The sequence below is a fragment of the Curcuma longa genome, chromosome 11, assembly GCF_044706935.1.
Source record: "Curcuma longa cultivar G26 ecotype Majalengka, Jawa Barat chromosome 11, ITB_CL_G26_1.1, whole genome shotgun sequence".
In the NCBI taxonomy this organism is placed as follows: Eukaryota; Viridiplantae; Streptophyta; class Magnoliopsida; order Zingiberales; family Zingiberaceae; genus Curcuma; species Curcuma longa.
This window is the reverse complement of record NC_133871.1, coordinates 21,173,099-21,187,884: the sequence shown is the minus strand read 5'-3', so window position 1 is coordinate 21,187,884 and position 14,786 is coordinate 21,173,099. Positions and strand designations below refer to the sequence as shown.

General features: G+C 38.5%; 2 protein-coding genes across 3 annotated transcripts; both read right to left on the bottom strand.

Annotated features, from left to right (window-relative positions):
- Positions 1 to 2,465: 2,465 nt before the first annotated feature.
- Positions 2,466 to 8,688, bottom strand: LOC141840712 (heterogeneous nuclear ribonucleoprotein 1-like). 2 transcript variants are annotated; one of them, XM_074728774.1, is made up of 5 exons: positions 8,315 to 8,688; positions 7,625 to 7,854; positions 6,306 to 7,407; positions 6,195 to 6,239; positions 2,466 to 2,677 (listed from the first exon to the last, which is right to left on the bottom strand). In XM_074728774.1, exons 2-5 carry the CDS (start codon positions 7,844 to 7,846, stop codon positions 2,664 to 2,666), a joined length of 1,383 nt encoding a protein of 460 aa, XP_074584875.1. In that variant the 5' UTR covers positions 7,847 to 7,854; positions 8,315 to 8,688; the 3' UTR covers positions 2,466 to 2,663. The 2 variants fall into 2 exon arrangements, with proteins under 2 accessions (XP_074584875.1, XP_074584874.1); XM_074728773.1 differs by having other exon boundaries at positions 6,195 to 7,407.
- A 1,669-nt stretch (positions 8,689 to 10,357) lies between these two features.
- LOC141839988 (oligopeptide transporter 3-like) lies at positions 10,358 to 14,496 on the bottom strand. Its single transcript, XM_074727857.1, has 6 exons — positions 13,942 to 14,496; positions 13,033 to 13,130; positions 12,057 to 12,626; positions 11,649 to 11,904; positions 11,343 to 11,525; positions 10,358 to 11,243 (listed from the first exon to the last, which is right to left on the bottom strand). The coding sequence occupies exons 1-6, from the start codon at positions 14,431 to 14,433 to the stop codon at positions 10,629 to 10,631; spliced, it is 2,214 nt and encodes a 737-aa protein (XP_074583958.1). The 5' UTR covers positions 14,434 to 14,496; the 3' UTR covers positions 10,358 to 10,628.
- Between the last annotated feature and the right edge of the window lie 290 nt (positions 14,497 to 14,786).

The following is a 14,786-nucleotide window of genomic DNA, read 5'->3' as shown; positions in this document are numbered from 1 at the left end:
GTTTGTACTTAGGTCCTTGATATGTATCTTTGGGCAATTCTTTTGTTCAAATGAGTATATCGTTTTCATTATATGACCCCCCCAAATATGAAATCCTGAATCCGCCCCTGGATGCTCCTATCTAATATTTATGTGCAAGAGAAGCAAGGAGTCTACAAGGTTTTAGGTTCGTGATCACAATCTTCTTAAAAAATAGGAGGATTATATCATTAATGATGACAACATTGACTGTAGAACGTTGTTAGCCAGATGTGACTATCATGGAATGGTCATTATTAAAGGCCCAGCATGAGATCGTTACTGAATAGAGAATTCGGGAAGTTGAACTAGTCCAATCTTTCGAGAGTCCAATCTTGAGTAAGAAGCTGTAATAAAATCATCCTTACTAGTTGGTATATCCCGAAGCTTTCTAAAGTAGATCACGTAAGTATGGACTACTAATTTATAGTAGGATGCGCAAGCATGGCATACTAACCTCTGAAAAAAAAAAAGGTTTGCCAGTTCACCTTTAATCTGATTTTTTTTATGTATAATATAATGATAACAATAAGATATATAAAATAAATCAAGGTACAACTAAATTAAATTATACAAAAGTTTGTTTATAAATTTCAAGTGATCCCCACTCACCTAAAGATGGCAACGTTCCTGCACATGGTTCCTTATTCCTCCACTGAAACTAAATTATTGTTGAAGTCAACTTTAGGAACTTCATCAACCTCAAAACAATCCTTCAATACTCTACTATGTCAATGTATATTTGTATCAAAATCTGGTGTTTCATAGTAGAATCAAGCATATGAAAGTGGAATTTCATTTTGTTCCTGCTCCAAAACAACTTACTCGAGGTAGTTCATTTGCATTCAAATGGCCAACTTGCTAGCTCTTTCACCAGGCCTCTTAGCGTCCACGACATGCAACTAAAAGCTTGAGAACGCCTTTCCAAGGTGACATGAACAGACTCTGTCTAAATTACCCGTCCCTCTGATAGACCAAGAGTCAAAATTTGTCTTTCACTTATGTACTACCCGAACAGGTTCAGAATCTGCCTCAACTGAGATGGTTTCACTGTTTCAACTGAAATAAATTGATCTCCAATTCCTATTTTAATGGAGAATAGGTCTACTTTAATGTTTGATGCTTATGCTATTACCCAGCAATATGAAGGATAAGCCATCTCTGATGGAATTGTTTAAGCCATTCATGGAATTGTTTAAGCCATCTCTGATGGTGAGCATGTTGAGCTGGATAGGATTCTCTCGCTTTTTTGTTAAAAAGGAAAATGGAAGATGCTCAAACAATTGGAACAGCCTGTTTGTGCCTTATTCCTAAGGATTCAGATTAAACGTGAGGAGAAATATTTTGACAAACAATCAGGAATACAAAAAGAATTTGGACAACAATGAAATTCCAAGAACATTTGGAAAATGAAAAATAACTTGTAAATAATATTTCTGAATAACTTTACTGTGAAGACTGCAACAAAGTTTACACAGGCAAAAAGAGTCATACTCAGAAACCTAGTCAATAAGCCTGTTCTAAAAAAGATGAAAACTTATGAATGACTATTACTTAATATCCAATAATAACACCAACTAAAACAGAGAAAACAAAAAAAAATGGTGCCTAATTTTAGTGATTCAATTTTTTATTCAATAAACAATACGTAACTAGAACTGTCCATCCAAAAGGGGGAAAAAAAGGACAAGAAGAAAAGAAAAGAGGAAACTGCCAAGATCGTAAAGCCAACCAAGAACACAACTAATTAGTTGAATAGTCTAAATCTCCACGAAATTACATTTGGTTTTATTAGTGAAGGAATAACACATACGACAAGCAAAGGTTGAGTGCTAAGGCAGCACATTAGCATGCATAAAGTGACCGATGAATATCTACTTTGAAATAACCAAAAGGCAAAGGGGAAGATGTGCTCAACTTTATGACCAACAGGAAAAGAACACCCAAATCACCCGTGAAACCTACCTGGTCACCATTAACATCTTTTCATATTTGAGAAGAAAAATCGCCATCAAGACCTGAAAAAAAGCCATAACATTATTCTTTATAAACAACAAAAAAGCCAAAGAAATTGAACCATACACATGAATATGGCCAATGAACCTCTCTATATTTTAGAAATGAGTCGCAATATGTAACAGTTATTTGGGAACAGGAAGTAGCCCTGTAAATTCCAAGCTAACAAGCAAATCCTTGGTACATCTCAAATGACAAACAAATTGAAATGAAAAGAAAAAAAATTGAAGCCTGACGACAATGAAGCAGCATTTTTGCCAGGTGTTACAATAGTTTTGCTGTTTTCCTTTGTTCCAGAAGGATTACTTGGTCTACTTGCAACAACAGTTGCATAAACCTGAAAGATTCTGAATGCATCCCGCAGTAAGATTACATCTCAAACAAACACTGAACCAAAACCTACTTGGCAAGTGGAACGAAACTTGAATTGCAAACCTTAACACAATATCCTTTATTTTGAATCTTCTGAATCTTTTTTTTTTTTTGAGCGCTGCCCTGATTAGCCCCTGATTAGCACTATAAAATTAACTAATTGACACAATTTATGAGACATGTAAAATTCAAAGTCACGCATCTGACTGCATGATTGTTCATCTATTAATGGTCTTAGATCCTTGGAAAATATTGCTTTAAGTAGCAATCCCTGAAAAATAAAAGAAAAGTATTAGAAAAATAATAAGGGAAATGTTTTTAGCATGCAACTATACACCAAGTTCTAAATCCTTTGACAATTTCGTAACAGTAAAGACATGGAGAAGAAAAAAATAAGCACTCTGCTACACGTGCAATTAGCTGAAGTGTCTCATATTGACAAGTACTAACTGAGAAAAACAGAAGAAAAGTTTATTTAAAACATACCCAAAAAAGGCAGGTATGACCTTAAGTTGCATACAAATCATTTGTTAAAGATTGCACTATTAAAGTCAAAAGTTTCTACATTTGCAAGAAGCATTGTCCATGTCCTCTAAACAGTAGCCCCTTGAACCATATGGCAGCTCTTAAATTTCTTTTGAAGCACACTTTTCATTCTGTTCACTTTATTCAAAGCTTCGTATTGGAACTATGGAATTAGTAAACACCATTCAACATTTGGTGAACCTTAGATATATGGATACCTAATCAACCCTCCTGCCTTTGTCAAACACAAGTATCTCCATTGACCACTTCTAAAATGAGGTGGACAAGGAAATCTATACTCAAGTTGGATACTTAATCTCTATCTGAATAACATAATTGCTTACTCTAAATCTGTCTTAGTATTTTGTGGACTAAAGTTGATAATCCAAACAAGACTGGAGCTCCAAGTGGCACGATAAAACAAAGTATTTTTTTTCAATGATCAAGAACTGTTAAATTCAAGAAGGGATAATGAAATGCAAATGCCCCATCCACTCCATGTGATGTTTGAAAGGAATAAGCCATGCAATATGCAAATCTAGATTTTGTTTGGTCCATGTAAATTATCTCCTAATATATATATCATAAATGCATATGACAATCCAAATAATTGGATAGAGCAATAGCATGAAGAACCAAGAAGTCCCTAGAACCTATTGTTAAGAAGAGGGTAACTTTTTTCAGGCAGTGACCTATGTTTTTTTCAGGTCGAGGAGTGAGATTAAGACGTGGTCAACAATGGTATGAAAGCCATATCTCATGCCAAAGCATCAATTTACTGTCTGGCTCCTTGCCCAAGGCCGGCTACTCACCAAAGACATGATCCCCTAAGAAGAGTGCAAAACCTGCCCACTTTGTCAATAGGCAGACAAAACTTTAGACCATACATTTTTTAGATGTACAATAAGCAAGGCTCTTTGCGACAAGGTCAGATCTTGGCTGCACATATGTCAAGAGTTAAGCACCTCCAAGCGGATGCTAAAGGTTTTCCATCAACGATTCCAAGGCAACGGTAGCTTGACCAAGGCTCAGTATTTAGCAATGTCTTGTATGATTTTCTTGCATTGGCAAACAAGAAATCGATGTCAATATGAGGGTGATGTCCCTAACATAGAGAGGATGTTTCGAAAGATCCAGACACATGTTATTCATTTTTTTGAGCATCTAATATGCACACCCTCATTTGATTTATAATATGATTTACCTTTATCCAAAAAAAAAGAGGGTGACTTTTTCATTCACACGCACACTACTGGTTGACATTGCATCATCAGAAAAAATGATGGGAAAGGCAGATGAGGCCCTAAGAAAACATTCCTAGAATCAATTGAAAAAATTAATCCACCTAAAGCTAGCCTAATTAATGTTTTGGTTTGTGGTCATCTTTGCAAAGGCATAACGCTTTGCTTCTGATGGAACTCATTAAATAGTATCCTCCACAATTGACCTCTTAAATGTGCTCTGATGATAAACAACACATTGACATTCCTAATTCTTGAAATGCAAATGAGGGCAATTTAGATTATGTGCCACCAAGTTAAACTGAAGCTTGCATAGAATCACAAAGCAAATCAATGGACCAGCAAGGGCAATACAAAAACCATTTGTTGGTTTAACACAATGGCTTCCTCCTCTACTGATTTGTTTGAGGACTTCAAGCATTAAGATAAATGACTACATGAATCCTCTATCCATGACCATACTCAGGCAAAAACAAAGATCAACCCGAGGTAGCTGGAATATGACTTCTTAGATAAGGAGGGGTAGCTTAACAAAAACGATTATCCTATGCTAATTTAATGAAAGCTTAGATGAGAAGATGGTAGAGTTATTAAAGGATTCCCTTTTCATTCAGAAGCTGAAACTTATAATTGTGACATGCAAGAATGCTTTTTTATTAAAATTTGAAAATCTTTAAGCGGACAAGGCCAGCAGGAAGAGCTGAAAGAATGAGAGTCCATTATTGTGAAGTTTGAAGATACAAAACTCTGAATATTAAGTCCGAAGGAATGTTGTAGAGTTATAAAAGAAAAGGACTTCTAGTTTCGAAAGATCCGATCTATGCAAACAAAAGGCATTGCACATATCAGCATCATGCTAAGGACCACAACAAGATAGCTAGTACTTGAAAGCAAATGATTCTTCTGGTGCTTTTAACAACTGGGATTATAAACATAAAAAAAGCGCAATCATAAACAATCATTGTGAATATTCAGGAGTAAAACATCCCAAAGATACCAATGAGTCAGTTAGTGCAGATATTTGGAAAACATGCCACATATGCCCAGGTCCGCACAAGGCCAAGCATCCCAGATGCACAAAATGGAGTGGCAGGTTAATGAGGGATTATTTTTCACTGTTATATACATTACCATATGGTTATGTGTCAAGGATAATGTATGTCTAAAGGCTAATAAGGGATTACTCTATCTCATTTTCGTATGACCACTATCTGAGTTATATAATTCTGGAGCTTGAATTGTGACAAGGCGACTGTTTGAAATGTAGTTATAGCCTATGCTGTTTCAATCCTCATTCTTCCATAATGAGATGGTGTGAAGTTGTTAGCATATTTGTAGTTAACTGACCCATAAAACCTGAATGTAATCTAGATAGTGGATTTGTTGACAGTTCATATCATATAAAAGACAACTGAAGCAAACAATTATCCAGTTTTTGATAGGTCAAAAAATGAGATGGCCTGAAATTGTTAGAATATTTATAGCTAACTGACCCACAAAATCTGAATGTAAAATGGGTTTGTGACATTTCATATCATATAATGATAACTAAAGCAGACATTTATCCGGTGTTTGATAGGCCCAAAAAGGTTTGATGTTTGGTGATTTTGAATGTTAATTATGTATGTTCCATGATACCGTGAAATGGTCAATAAGCGCCACAAATTCTATAATATCCATAGAAGAATAGTAGGAAATGAGATTGGTCTTATATCCATTTATAAACACATTGGTGCATGTATTCATACATTTGCTTGAAAAAATAAGTAGCAATTTTTATTATAACCATCAAGACAAAGAGGATCATTATGTAATCCACATCTAATGTACAGAACTTATAAACCTAAAGGATGAAGAATTGAATCACAGTGTGCATCGAAATATTAATTATTAGCAAGTGTTTTTCAGTAATGATATCACAAATAGACAATTAATATTTATCCTCAAGCTTTGGGCTATATCATGATTGTACAACGAAAAAATCTTGTACAAAAGTAAAATGACTAGAGTTGAAAAAGTTACCTCTATCTGGTTGTCTATTGGTAATGCTATAATCACCCATGAAACCTGCAGAGACCTTGCCTATGATATCTGAAGGCACATTATCAAGCGCATAACCAAATGAACCAGTACCTCCAAATTCAGAAGATGAGGACGGCCAAGTTGGGTCTCGCCAAGTTGGGTCTCCATAAACTGAACTGCCACTATAGAGTTCTGGATAGGTTTCTTCGAACCCACCATTTGATCCAACACGGGAAGCCTTCAAAGCACTAGGACCATTGTTCCTTCCGAACCCCCCATTGACTAGGTCAAAATTGCTGTCCACACCTCCATAACTAAGACTCCCACCAGTATAGCTTGAAGTGTTCCCCCCAACCTGAGATGAGATGGGAGCAGTGCTACCCCAATTTAAACTATTACTTCCAAATCCACCAAGATTCCCATTGCCATGAGCCATATAGGCATTGGAAGTTGCAGAATTCGTAGTATAATTAAGGCCTCCAGTGCCCCATGCATTACGAGCCATTGAGCTAAAAAATGAATTAGTGTTTGCACTACCACCACCATAACCAATCGGACTGTTGAACCTAGTTGAGTTCCCACTGTAATAAGGGCTCGGACCACGTCCATACCCAATACTGTTGCCAAAACTGGAATTCCCTCCGATGCTCGGGATCAAACTCGGTTCAAAATTCATTCCCATACCAAAACTAGGATTGTATGATGGGAAGGTATTTCTTGCACTACTAGGAAGGCCTAATCTACTATCCATCCTCATTCCATATCCACCAAATGAGCTTGGATTATATCCCTGAGTATAGCCATTAAGAAAGTTGTTTGCCCTATTAAGACCATAGTTATATGCGCCAACAGGGGAGCGCATATTGGGACCAGGGGAGAGTTCTTTAGGAACAGCTCTCTTGACCTCAACAGTCTTACCATTCAACTCATGAAAGCTTTTATAAAGCACCTTATCCACCGCATCCTCTGAGTCATAGGTGATGAAACCAAATCCCCTAGGTCTCTGGGTGTTGTGATCGTACATCACTACAACGTCAGTAATTGATCCAAACTGATCAAAGTACTTCTTGAATTCACTCTCTGTTATTGTAGATGGCAAGCCACCAACAAATATTTTCTTGGTACGACCAGAACCTGGAGAGCCATGGACACTACTGGCACTTCGATTAAGGATCTGTTGGTCATCCCTTGGAACTGCCTTCTTAGCCTCAACCTGAGAAATTGATCGACTAAATAGTCAATATAATCAGTTCAGTAACAACGTGCCAGTTAAATGGGGTTTGTCTGAAACCAAATCCAACAAACAGTATCTACAGCCTATAATAATTTCACATCATATGCACGGAGTAAAGGATATTGGCATGTAGATTTACATGGATGCTTATGTACATATTAATGCCTGAAAATAACACACAAGATTAGACAATTACCATCCTGCCATCGATCATGTGTTTTTCCATGACAACTCGCTCAGCCACGGCTGGGTCTGAAAACACAATGAATCCGAACCCACGAGCACGGCCAGTGTTCCGGTCCTTCATGATCACAGCCTCCACGACCTCACCGTAGTTTTTGAAGTACTCCCGGAGTCTGTCCTCATTGGTGTCCCAGGAAATTCCGCCAATGAACAGCTTCCCAAGATCCATCTGCATTCTCTTTTCTGCAAATTAAATGTTTTTAAGGTTCGATTGTCAAAATTGCTACCAATGAAGCCCAATTTCATCAATTACAAACAAAACACGAAAAAGATCAACATAATGTCCTCTCAATCGGATGAAACAACGATTAAAAAATCACTTTGAAGTAGGTTATCGATGCGAATTAGATCGAATCGGACTCGAACAACAGTTCGGAGACTTCCCCCAGTCCCCGACAAATCCGGTAGCTCCGATGAGAAGAGTAAGGTAAACACGTTACCCATGACGTAGATCTGGCCCAAAAACGGCCATCGAAGAAAGCTCTAGATCGACGCTCGATCAAATCAGACCGGCCAAATCAAAATCCAACACCGCAGATGAAACAGCACCAAATCCACAGGAACAAAATCACACAAACCTGATTGGATTCAGGTTCTCCAATCAGGCAAAGGAAAAAACAACGAAGAAGAAATCGCAACTCACCGATCTGAAGCTGCCGCGTCAGATGCGAAGGCGAGAAAGGGATCGGAGGGGCGCGTCTACGATCTGCGAGGCGGCATCGCGGGGTTCAACAAGAAGAAGATCGCGATCGCCAACCGGACAATCTCCTCCTCCTCTCTGCTCCCCCTCTTGGATCAACCGATCGACAACAACCGTGAAGAAAGAAAGAAAGAAATAAAAGAGGGAATCGTTGGCTTTAATGCTCGCTTTTTCTTCCACCGTTTCCGCCCAACTCATCCAACGGGAGATGGAGAAGGGAAGCAGAAGAAAGGGTGGTGGAGGTGGAGCTGTTGTTCACATCCAATCCAATCCAATCCAATATATATGTATATAAAAATCTATCTGGCTATCCAAAGAGGAGGAGGAGGATGAAGAGAGAGCACATGATCGAGAGCGAGGGATATATAAAGAGAGGAAGGGAGAGAAGGGAAAGGGGTGAGATGTGGGTCGTCGCGTTGTGTGTAAAAAAAGGAAACAAAAGTTGGTAACACCATTTTTTTTCCATTTATTTTTATTTTGTAATGTTGAAAAATTAATTAAAGGTCAATTAAATTGGAAAATAAAAAGCCTCTCCTCATTTCAATATTAATTTAATGATGGATTTATTTCTACAAGTTATCATCCTTTTTCTTAAATAAAAAATCATTTTGTTTTTTTTTTTGCAGTTTACCCAAATTCTCACCTATCTCTTGTTTCGGAAATATCCGTATCATTTTACACTCTTTTCTCTTTGTTTTTTTTTCATCAATAAGGCTCATTAAAAAAAGAAAAATATACCTAATTTGTGATCCTTTTCTTAAAAGGAAAAAAGAGATAAAGAATGTTTAAATTTATAAAATTAATTTTTAAAAATATTTTAAAATCAATTTAATAAACATTTTTTAAAGAATCAAAATAAGATTAGGTGTGTTGTTATTTCTTATTTTAAACCAAAAAATTAAACTACGGTATGTAAATGATTTTGTTTTTTAATTTGGTTAAATTTTTAAATGGATAATTGAAACTGATATATGGATTAAAATATTTTTAAAATAAAAGTTAAAACCAAATTAAATTCCTCGTGCTTTCATAATTTTAAAAAAATAAGAGAAAATATATCTTAGTCAAAAATAAATAAAATAAAAAGAACGGAAATCTACTAGCACATTTTAGGAAATCTACTAAGCTTCTAAATTCTGCAAAACTTAAAGTTTAGATTTTTTTTTCTATTTGAAGTACGTAACTAAGCTCTCTCTTAGATAATTATACAGACAACCTTCTAATAAAAAATGATTATTATCAATTGTTTTTTTAAAAAGTTAATTTTCATTTTTCAGTTTCACAATTTTAAGTGTATTGATGCTTTTCTAGATTAATTTATAGTACAATTTTAATATAAGATTTTATTTAGTAAGTTATTTGATCAAATAATCCCATAGATAAAATAATAGTTGCTGATCGAACCCCAAAAAAACAAAAACTAGCTGTATTTAGTTAATTTTAGATTGTGTGTCAATGATTTACAATTGTAATTTGAATTGAGAGTAATCATCCTTAATAAAATAAAAAAAAATAAGCACATAAAAACATGAAATAGGTAAATTAAATAATACTAACGTGCAATATTCACAACTTAAGACGTGCTAGGCGGATCACTCTTCCCAATAATTTCACTATATTATCCCTGTGAAAGAGATAATACAGATATTAACTCTCAATATATAATGAGATTTCGAGTGACACACCACCACAAGCTTGCTCCTAATTAAGATTTCTTTTAGCAAACAACAATCATAACTTCTTCCTAAAGGATCGAGATTAATAAAAATCTAAGAGAAGAGGATAATCGATCAAGTAGTTAATGAATCGATGCATTTCAATTCTTGTCCAAGCTCAAAAATTTCTTTGATTTTTATAGAGCAAAACTCTCTAAGCATTTCCCTTTGTTCATATACAATTTGCAAGATATCAGTAAAAAGTAAATGATGCACTGAAAATCAGAATCAAATGCTTTAGGAGGGAAGATGTGGACGATAAACACTGATCAATCAGAATCAGAACACCAAAATTCTATAAACTTGAGTAACACAAAGTTCAAACCTCTGCACAATAACTAAGTAACATCACTCACTTCATACCAATAATCACTTTTAAACAGAGGTGTAAAACACCAAGGATTCATTTATCTGAAGACTTACAAATGTGTTTCACATTCCTCGACTTTGTGAATCATCATCTACGATGTCCGAACTTGCTCACTCTATGACCTCGGAAGAGTTATCGTCTATCGAAGACTTCTTTGGGCTTAAGTTTTTTGTTAGAAGACTGGGCATCCCTTGACTGATATTCCCGGTGCAGTCGGACATGTTGCCAGTGGGCAGTGATCAAGCTCTGTGCCCCACCAATTCAGGTTGTGACCCTCATTCTGGAGGGCAAAGAACAATAGCACCCCCATGAATGCCGTGCCAGCATCCAAAGCTGCAGATAACACATAGTTGTACCTCTGCCACCAGCCCTTTCGATACCGGAAAACAAAGAAGTTGAAGATCGTTCCGGTGATGAGCCAGCTAGCTATGTTGGTCGGTGTCGCAGGCGGCATACCGGCAAAACCATAAGATATGACAGGAATGTTGATGAGCGGGATCCACTTCTTCTCTGGGTACATTTTGCTCAATATCCATATTGGAACCGGCAAGAAAGCTCCAATAAGGAACAACCACACCAAATTCCGGTAAAGCCCTCCGTGCCCAAAGAGGCGACCGGGGCCTATGAGACCCCATATGACCGAAGCATCGAAGGTAACTCTGTACTTGGGGCAAGTCCATGGGCTGTCAGGATGTAGAGCTTCAACATCACAGATATTCGTAATGTTTTCGAGCATCCACCACGCCACTGCAAGGTTCAAGACTCCAGAAACAAGAGTTCCGACAAGCTGAGAGGAAAAGATTGAGCCACAGATGTAACAATTGTAATCATTCAACCTTGATCATTCAGTGAATGAACAACAATAAGAATGGAGATTTTAAGTCACCTGAGCAGTGTACATGCACCGAGGTGGAATCTTCATATAATGGCCAAGCTTCAGATCAGCAAGGAATGAAAGGGCATGGATAGTGCTGATTCTCCCATAGATCTTGAACAGAAGATTAGCAATCGGTTTTCCAGGAAGGACATACCCAATCATATACTGGGCTATGATATCATATCCAGGTTGCTGTAAACAATTATGATGACTGTCAATGCCTTGATCAGCTATTTAAAGAAATGTACATTACACAATTCATAACTCATAAGATGTTTCAGCAAGAGCTACGATGTCATGCGAAGTTTTCTTTACCTGATTTGTGGTTGCTTGAATTACTCCAATGGGAAGTGTAACAAGCCAAGCCAAACCAAAAGCAAATATCATGCCCCACCATGGCAGCTGCACATCTCGTTTCCAAATGAAGGACATCATTAACGATAATACAACGCTTCCTACTAGTAGAATGAGGAACCACCACTGAGGTACTTGCTTGTATTTCTTCATCAGTTTAGCATGGATGTCCAAGTTTGCTGAGCTCATTGCTGACTTGCTTTGCCTCCAGATGTCACTGCACAGAGAGAAAGAGTTCATGGTTTATTGATCCAATAAAATATCTGAAAGAAGAGTTCCTATACAATAGGTTAGCAATTAACTTTGGAGACAATAAAAGAAGAATTGATCATTAGCATTTATCAAGAATAAGTTTTAGCTATTGAGCACCTTCCATGGAAGAGAATAACATGGACAATGGTTGCTGTGAATCTTGCAAATCCTGATCCTATCGAGAGTGCAAAAAGAGGACTAAGATAGAGCTTTCCGTAACTCTCATATGCAGCGACATTTAGATCGAAATTCGGCGTCAATATCTTGGTAGTGTCATATTTCTGGCCTGTTGTAGTGAAGAGCTGATTGGAGAATATTGGAAACTTCTGCGCGTCGAATGTGTTAAATTTCCAGTAGCATAAAGGGACTATTATGTAGATAAACATAATGAATCCAACAGCCACATTGAGGATGGAAAACCATGGAGTCACTAGAGGACTCCCATGGTACGCCGAGATCCCTGCCCAATCGAGTGTAAATGCACCAACCCCAAGCCCATGGTACGCCGATCCAATCTGCTGTGCAGTGATACTATGAGGCCATACCCAACACATCCATGAGAAGAAGGTCAATATTGGTAAGAGGTAGCCCGGGAAAATGTAGTAGCCAAAGCTGGCTATGAAGAATATGAGAAAGAAGTTCATTCGGCTTAGGCCTTTCGATTTCTCATCCTTCTCATGTAAAGCTCTGCAATGCCAGTCAAAGAATACGTAAAGTTCATAGGCATCTAAAGGCTTGAAAGAACAAGAATCACATCTGTTCAAAAATTCAGAAACATTTCATAACTTTGAATTTTGCATGTTGAATGCCAACCATCCATGTAAATAGAAAAGCATCTTAAGCATTCAATCCTGAGAAAGAAGATTGAGCCTTCTAAAAAGGTCTTCTAGACACTTTTTCCCCTCTAATAAACTACACGAATAAGTCTCACTTGGTTTTCATAAAGCTAGCAGTTTTAGCTTAGAAAGTTTTCACTGTTCCTGCAAAATGATTGAGATTGATGCAGATAGGTGCAGCCATTCTATCCCAATTGTTGCACAGCAGTCTCAAAACAGATAATCAGCTTGTAGTGGAAGATTGAAAGGAACCTTACCTGAAGAGGGAGACCTGAGCAAGGTTAGAAGGCCACCACATATCAGCTGGCTCCACCAGATACTTTCTCATCATCCCAGCCCAGCCATAACCCAATACCTAGACTCATGAACCATATACAAAAATTAGCTAACGTGATGTCATGCTCGACATGAAACGACGACATAGTTGATTCACTGATATTCTTGGCAATTTAAACAAAGGAAAGCGACAAGTAAGGCTTATTTAACCATTCATCAACCAACAGATATTTTAGCTTGGGATGCGTGTGTTAAAAAATAAAACAAGATAATCAAAGAACCTAGTTTAGTTACGAGCCTTGGATTTTGCGTTTCTATATTTCTCCCTTGAGAAGAAAATAGAAAGATACTTCTGTTTGTAAAAGTCCAAGACTCAAACAAACATAAAAGACAAGAGGTAGCAAAAGACTTAAACTATGTATGATGAAACCAAGAAAAACAGACACACTGATAGAAAAAAAGTGAAGATAAGGCTGCAACATTTCGTGGTTCAGTAGGAAATCGAAGCTGAGTCTATAGCAAATGGCAACCAATGAACAAGAAAACCAGAGAAGCATGTGCCATTTCTGCAAGAAACTACAAATTACATGCGAAATGAATTCAGATCTACATGAATTAGTTAGTGGATAATATGGGGATACCTTGCTAATATGACAAGAAACAATCTTCCAGAAAAAAAAATGAACAAGGGAAAGGATTTCTTGTTGCTAAGCAAAAAAGTTGTTTGAGAAAAGGGCATGTATCCACAAAAAAAATGGAGAAGAGATAGGTTGGAAATTTGGCCTACAAGTGGCAGATTTTAAGCTAAAATCTAAGAAAAGGTCCTCAGATATAAAGGGGGAAGAATAAAGAATGAAATAAACGGAAAGGAGGCCTTCCTTTCTACTAACCTGCGTCGTGAGCACGATAAGCAGGGCGCAGAGGAAATTCAAGCTCTGCCTGTAGTAGGCTTTCATCACCGTAATGGCGCCGATGGAGTAGGCATCCCCTCCTCCGATGGACACGCCGCAGTTGGCGAAGACGGTGATGATGACGTGCTCCTTGATGTTGAAAGGCCCGGGGTTGAGGTTAAACCCCCAGCCGCCGGGGAAGAGTCTCACCTCTCGGTTGGGCAGCACGGAAGCCATGAATTGGCCGATGGGTAGCACCGCGATCTGAACGAGGATGGCCGAGATGGTGAGCGGCTGCGTGCGGTAGGTGAAGAAGGTGTTGAGGAATATGAGGAGGCAGCAGGACGTCAGGCCGAGGAACCACGCGCGGAATGTCATCACCGGCATCGTCGGGTCGTCCGTCTCCGGCACCACCAGCGCCACCTCCTCCACCGGGCACCTCTCCGCCTGCTCCTCCCCCTCCGGAGGGGGGCCCTCTCCCTTTCCTGCCATCAAAGAGCACAGATCTTGAGAGAGAGAGAGAGGAGGAGGAAAGGTGAGATCTTGGAGTGACGACGACTGAGAGAGAGGGAAGTGGATATATAGAGTGGCGGAGGCTGGAGGTGTGGCAGCGGCCGAGCGTGGAGGTCACGAGGACCGCGACAACCACACGCGTTTGTCTTGGCTCAGGCTCGCGACGCCGGGGCGTCCAGGTAGTGCAAGTTCGGGCGCCATACGCTGCCACCGAACGACGACGTGGATGACGTGGCATGGCCACGTCGTCGGATCACGCTGCCTCCGCTGCGCCCGCGAGTGCAACGTAAAAGACGGGCCCTGCCTCACGTATCTCAGCGGGACCGGGAGGT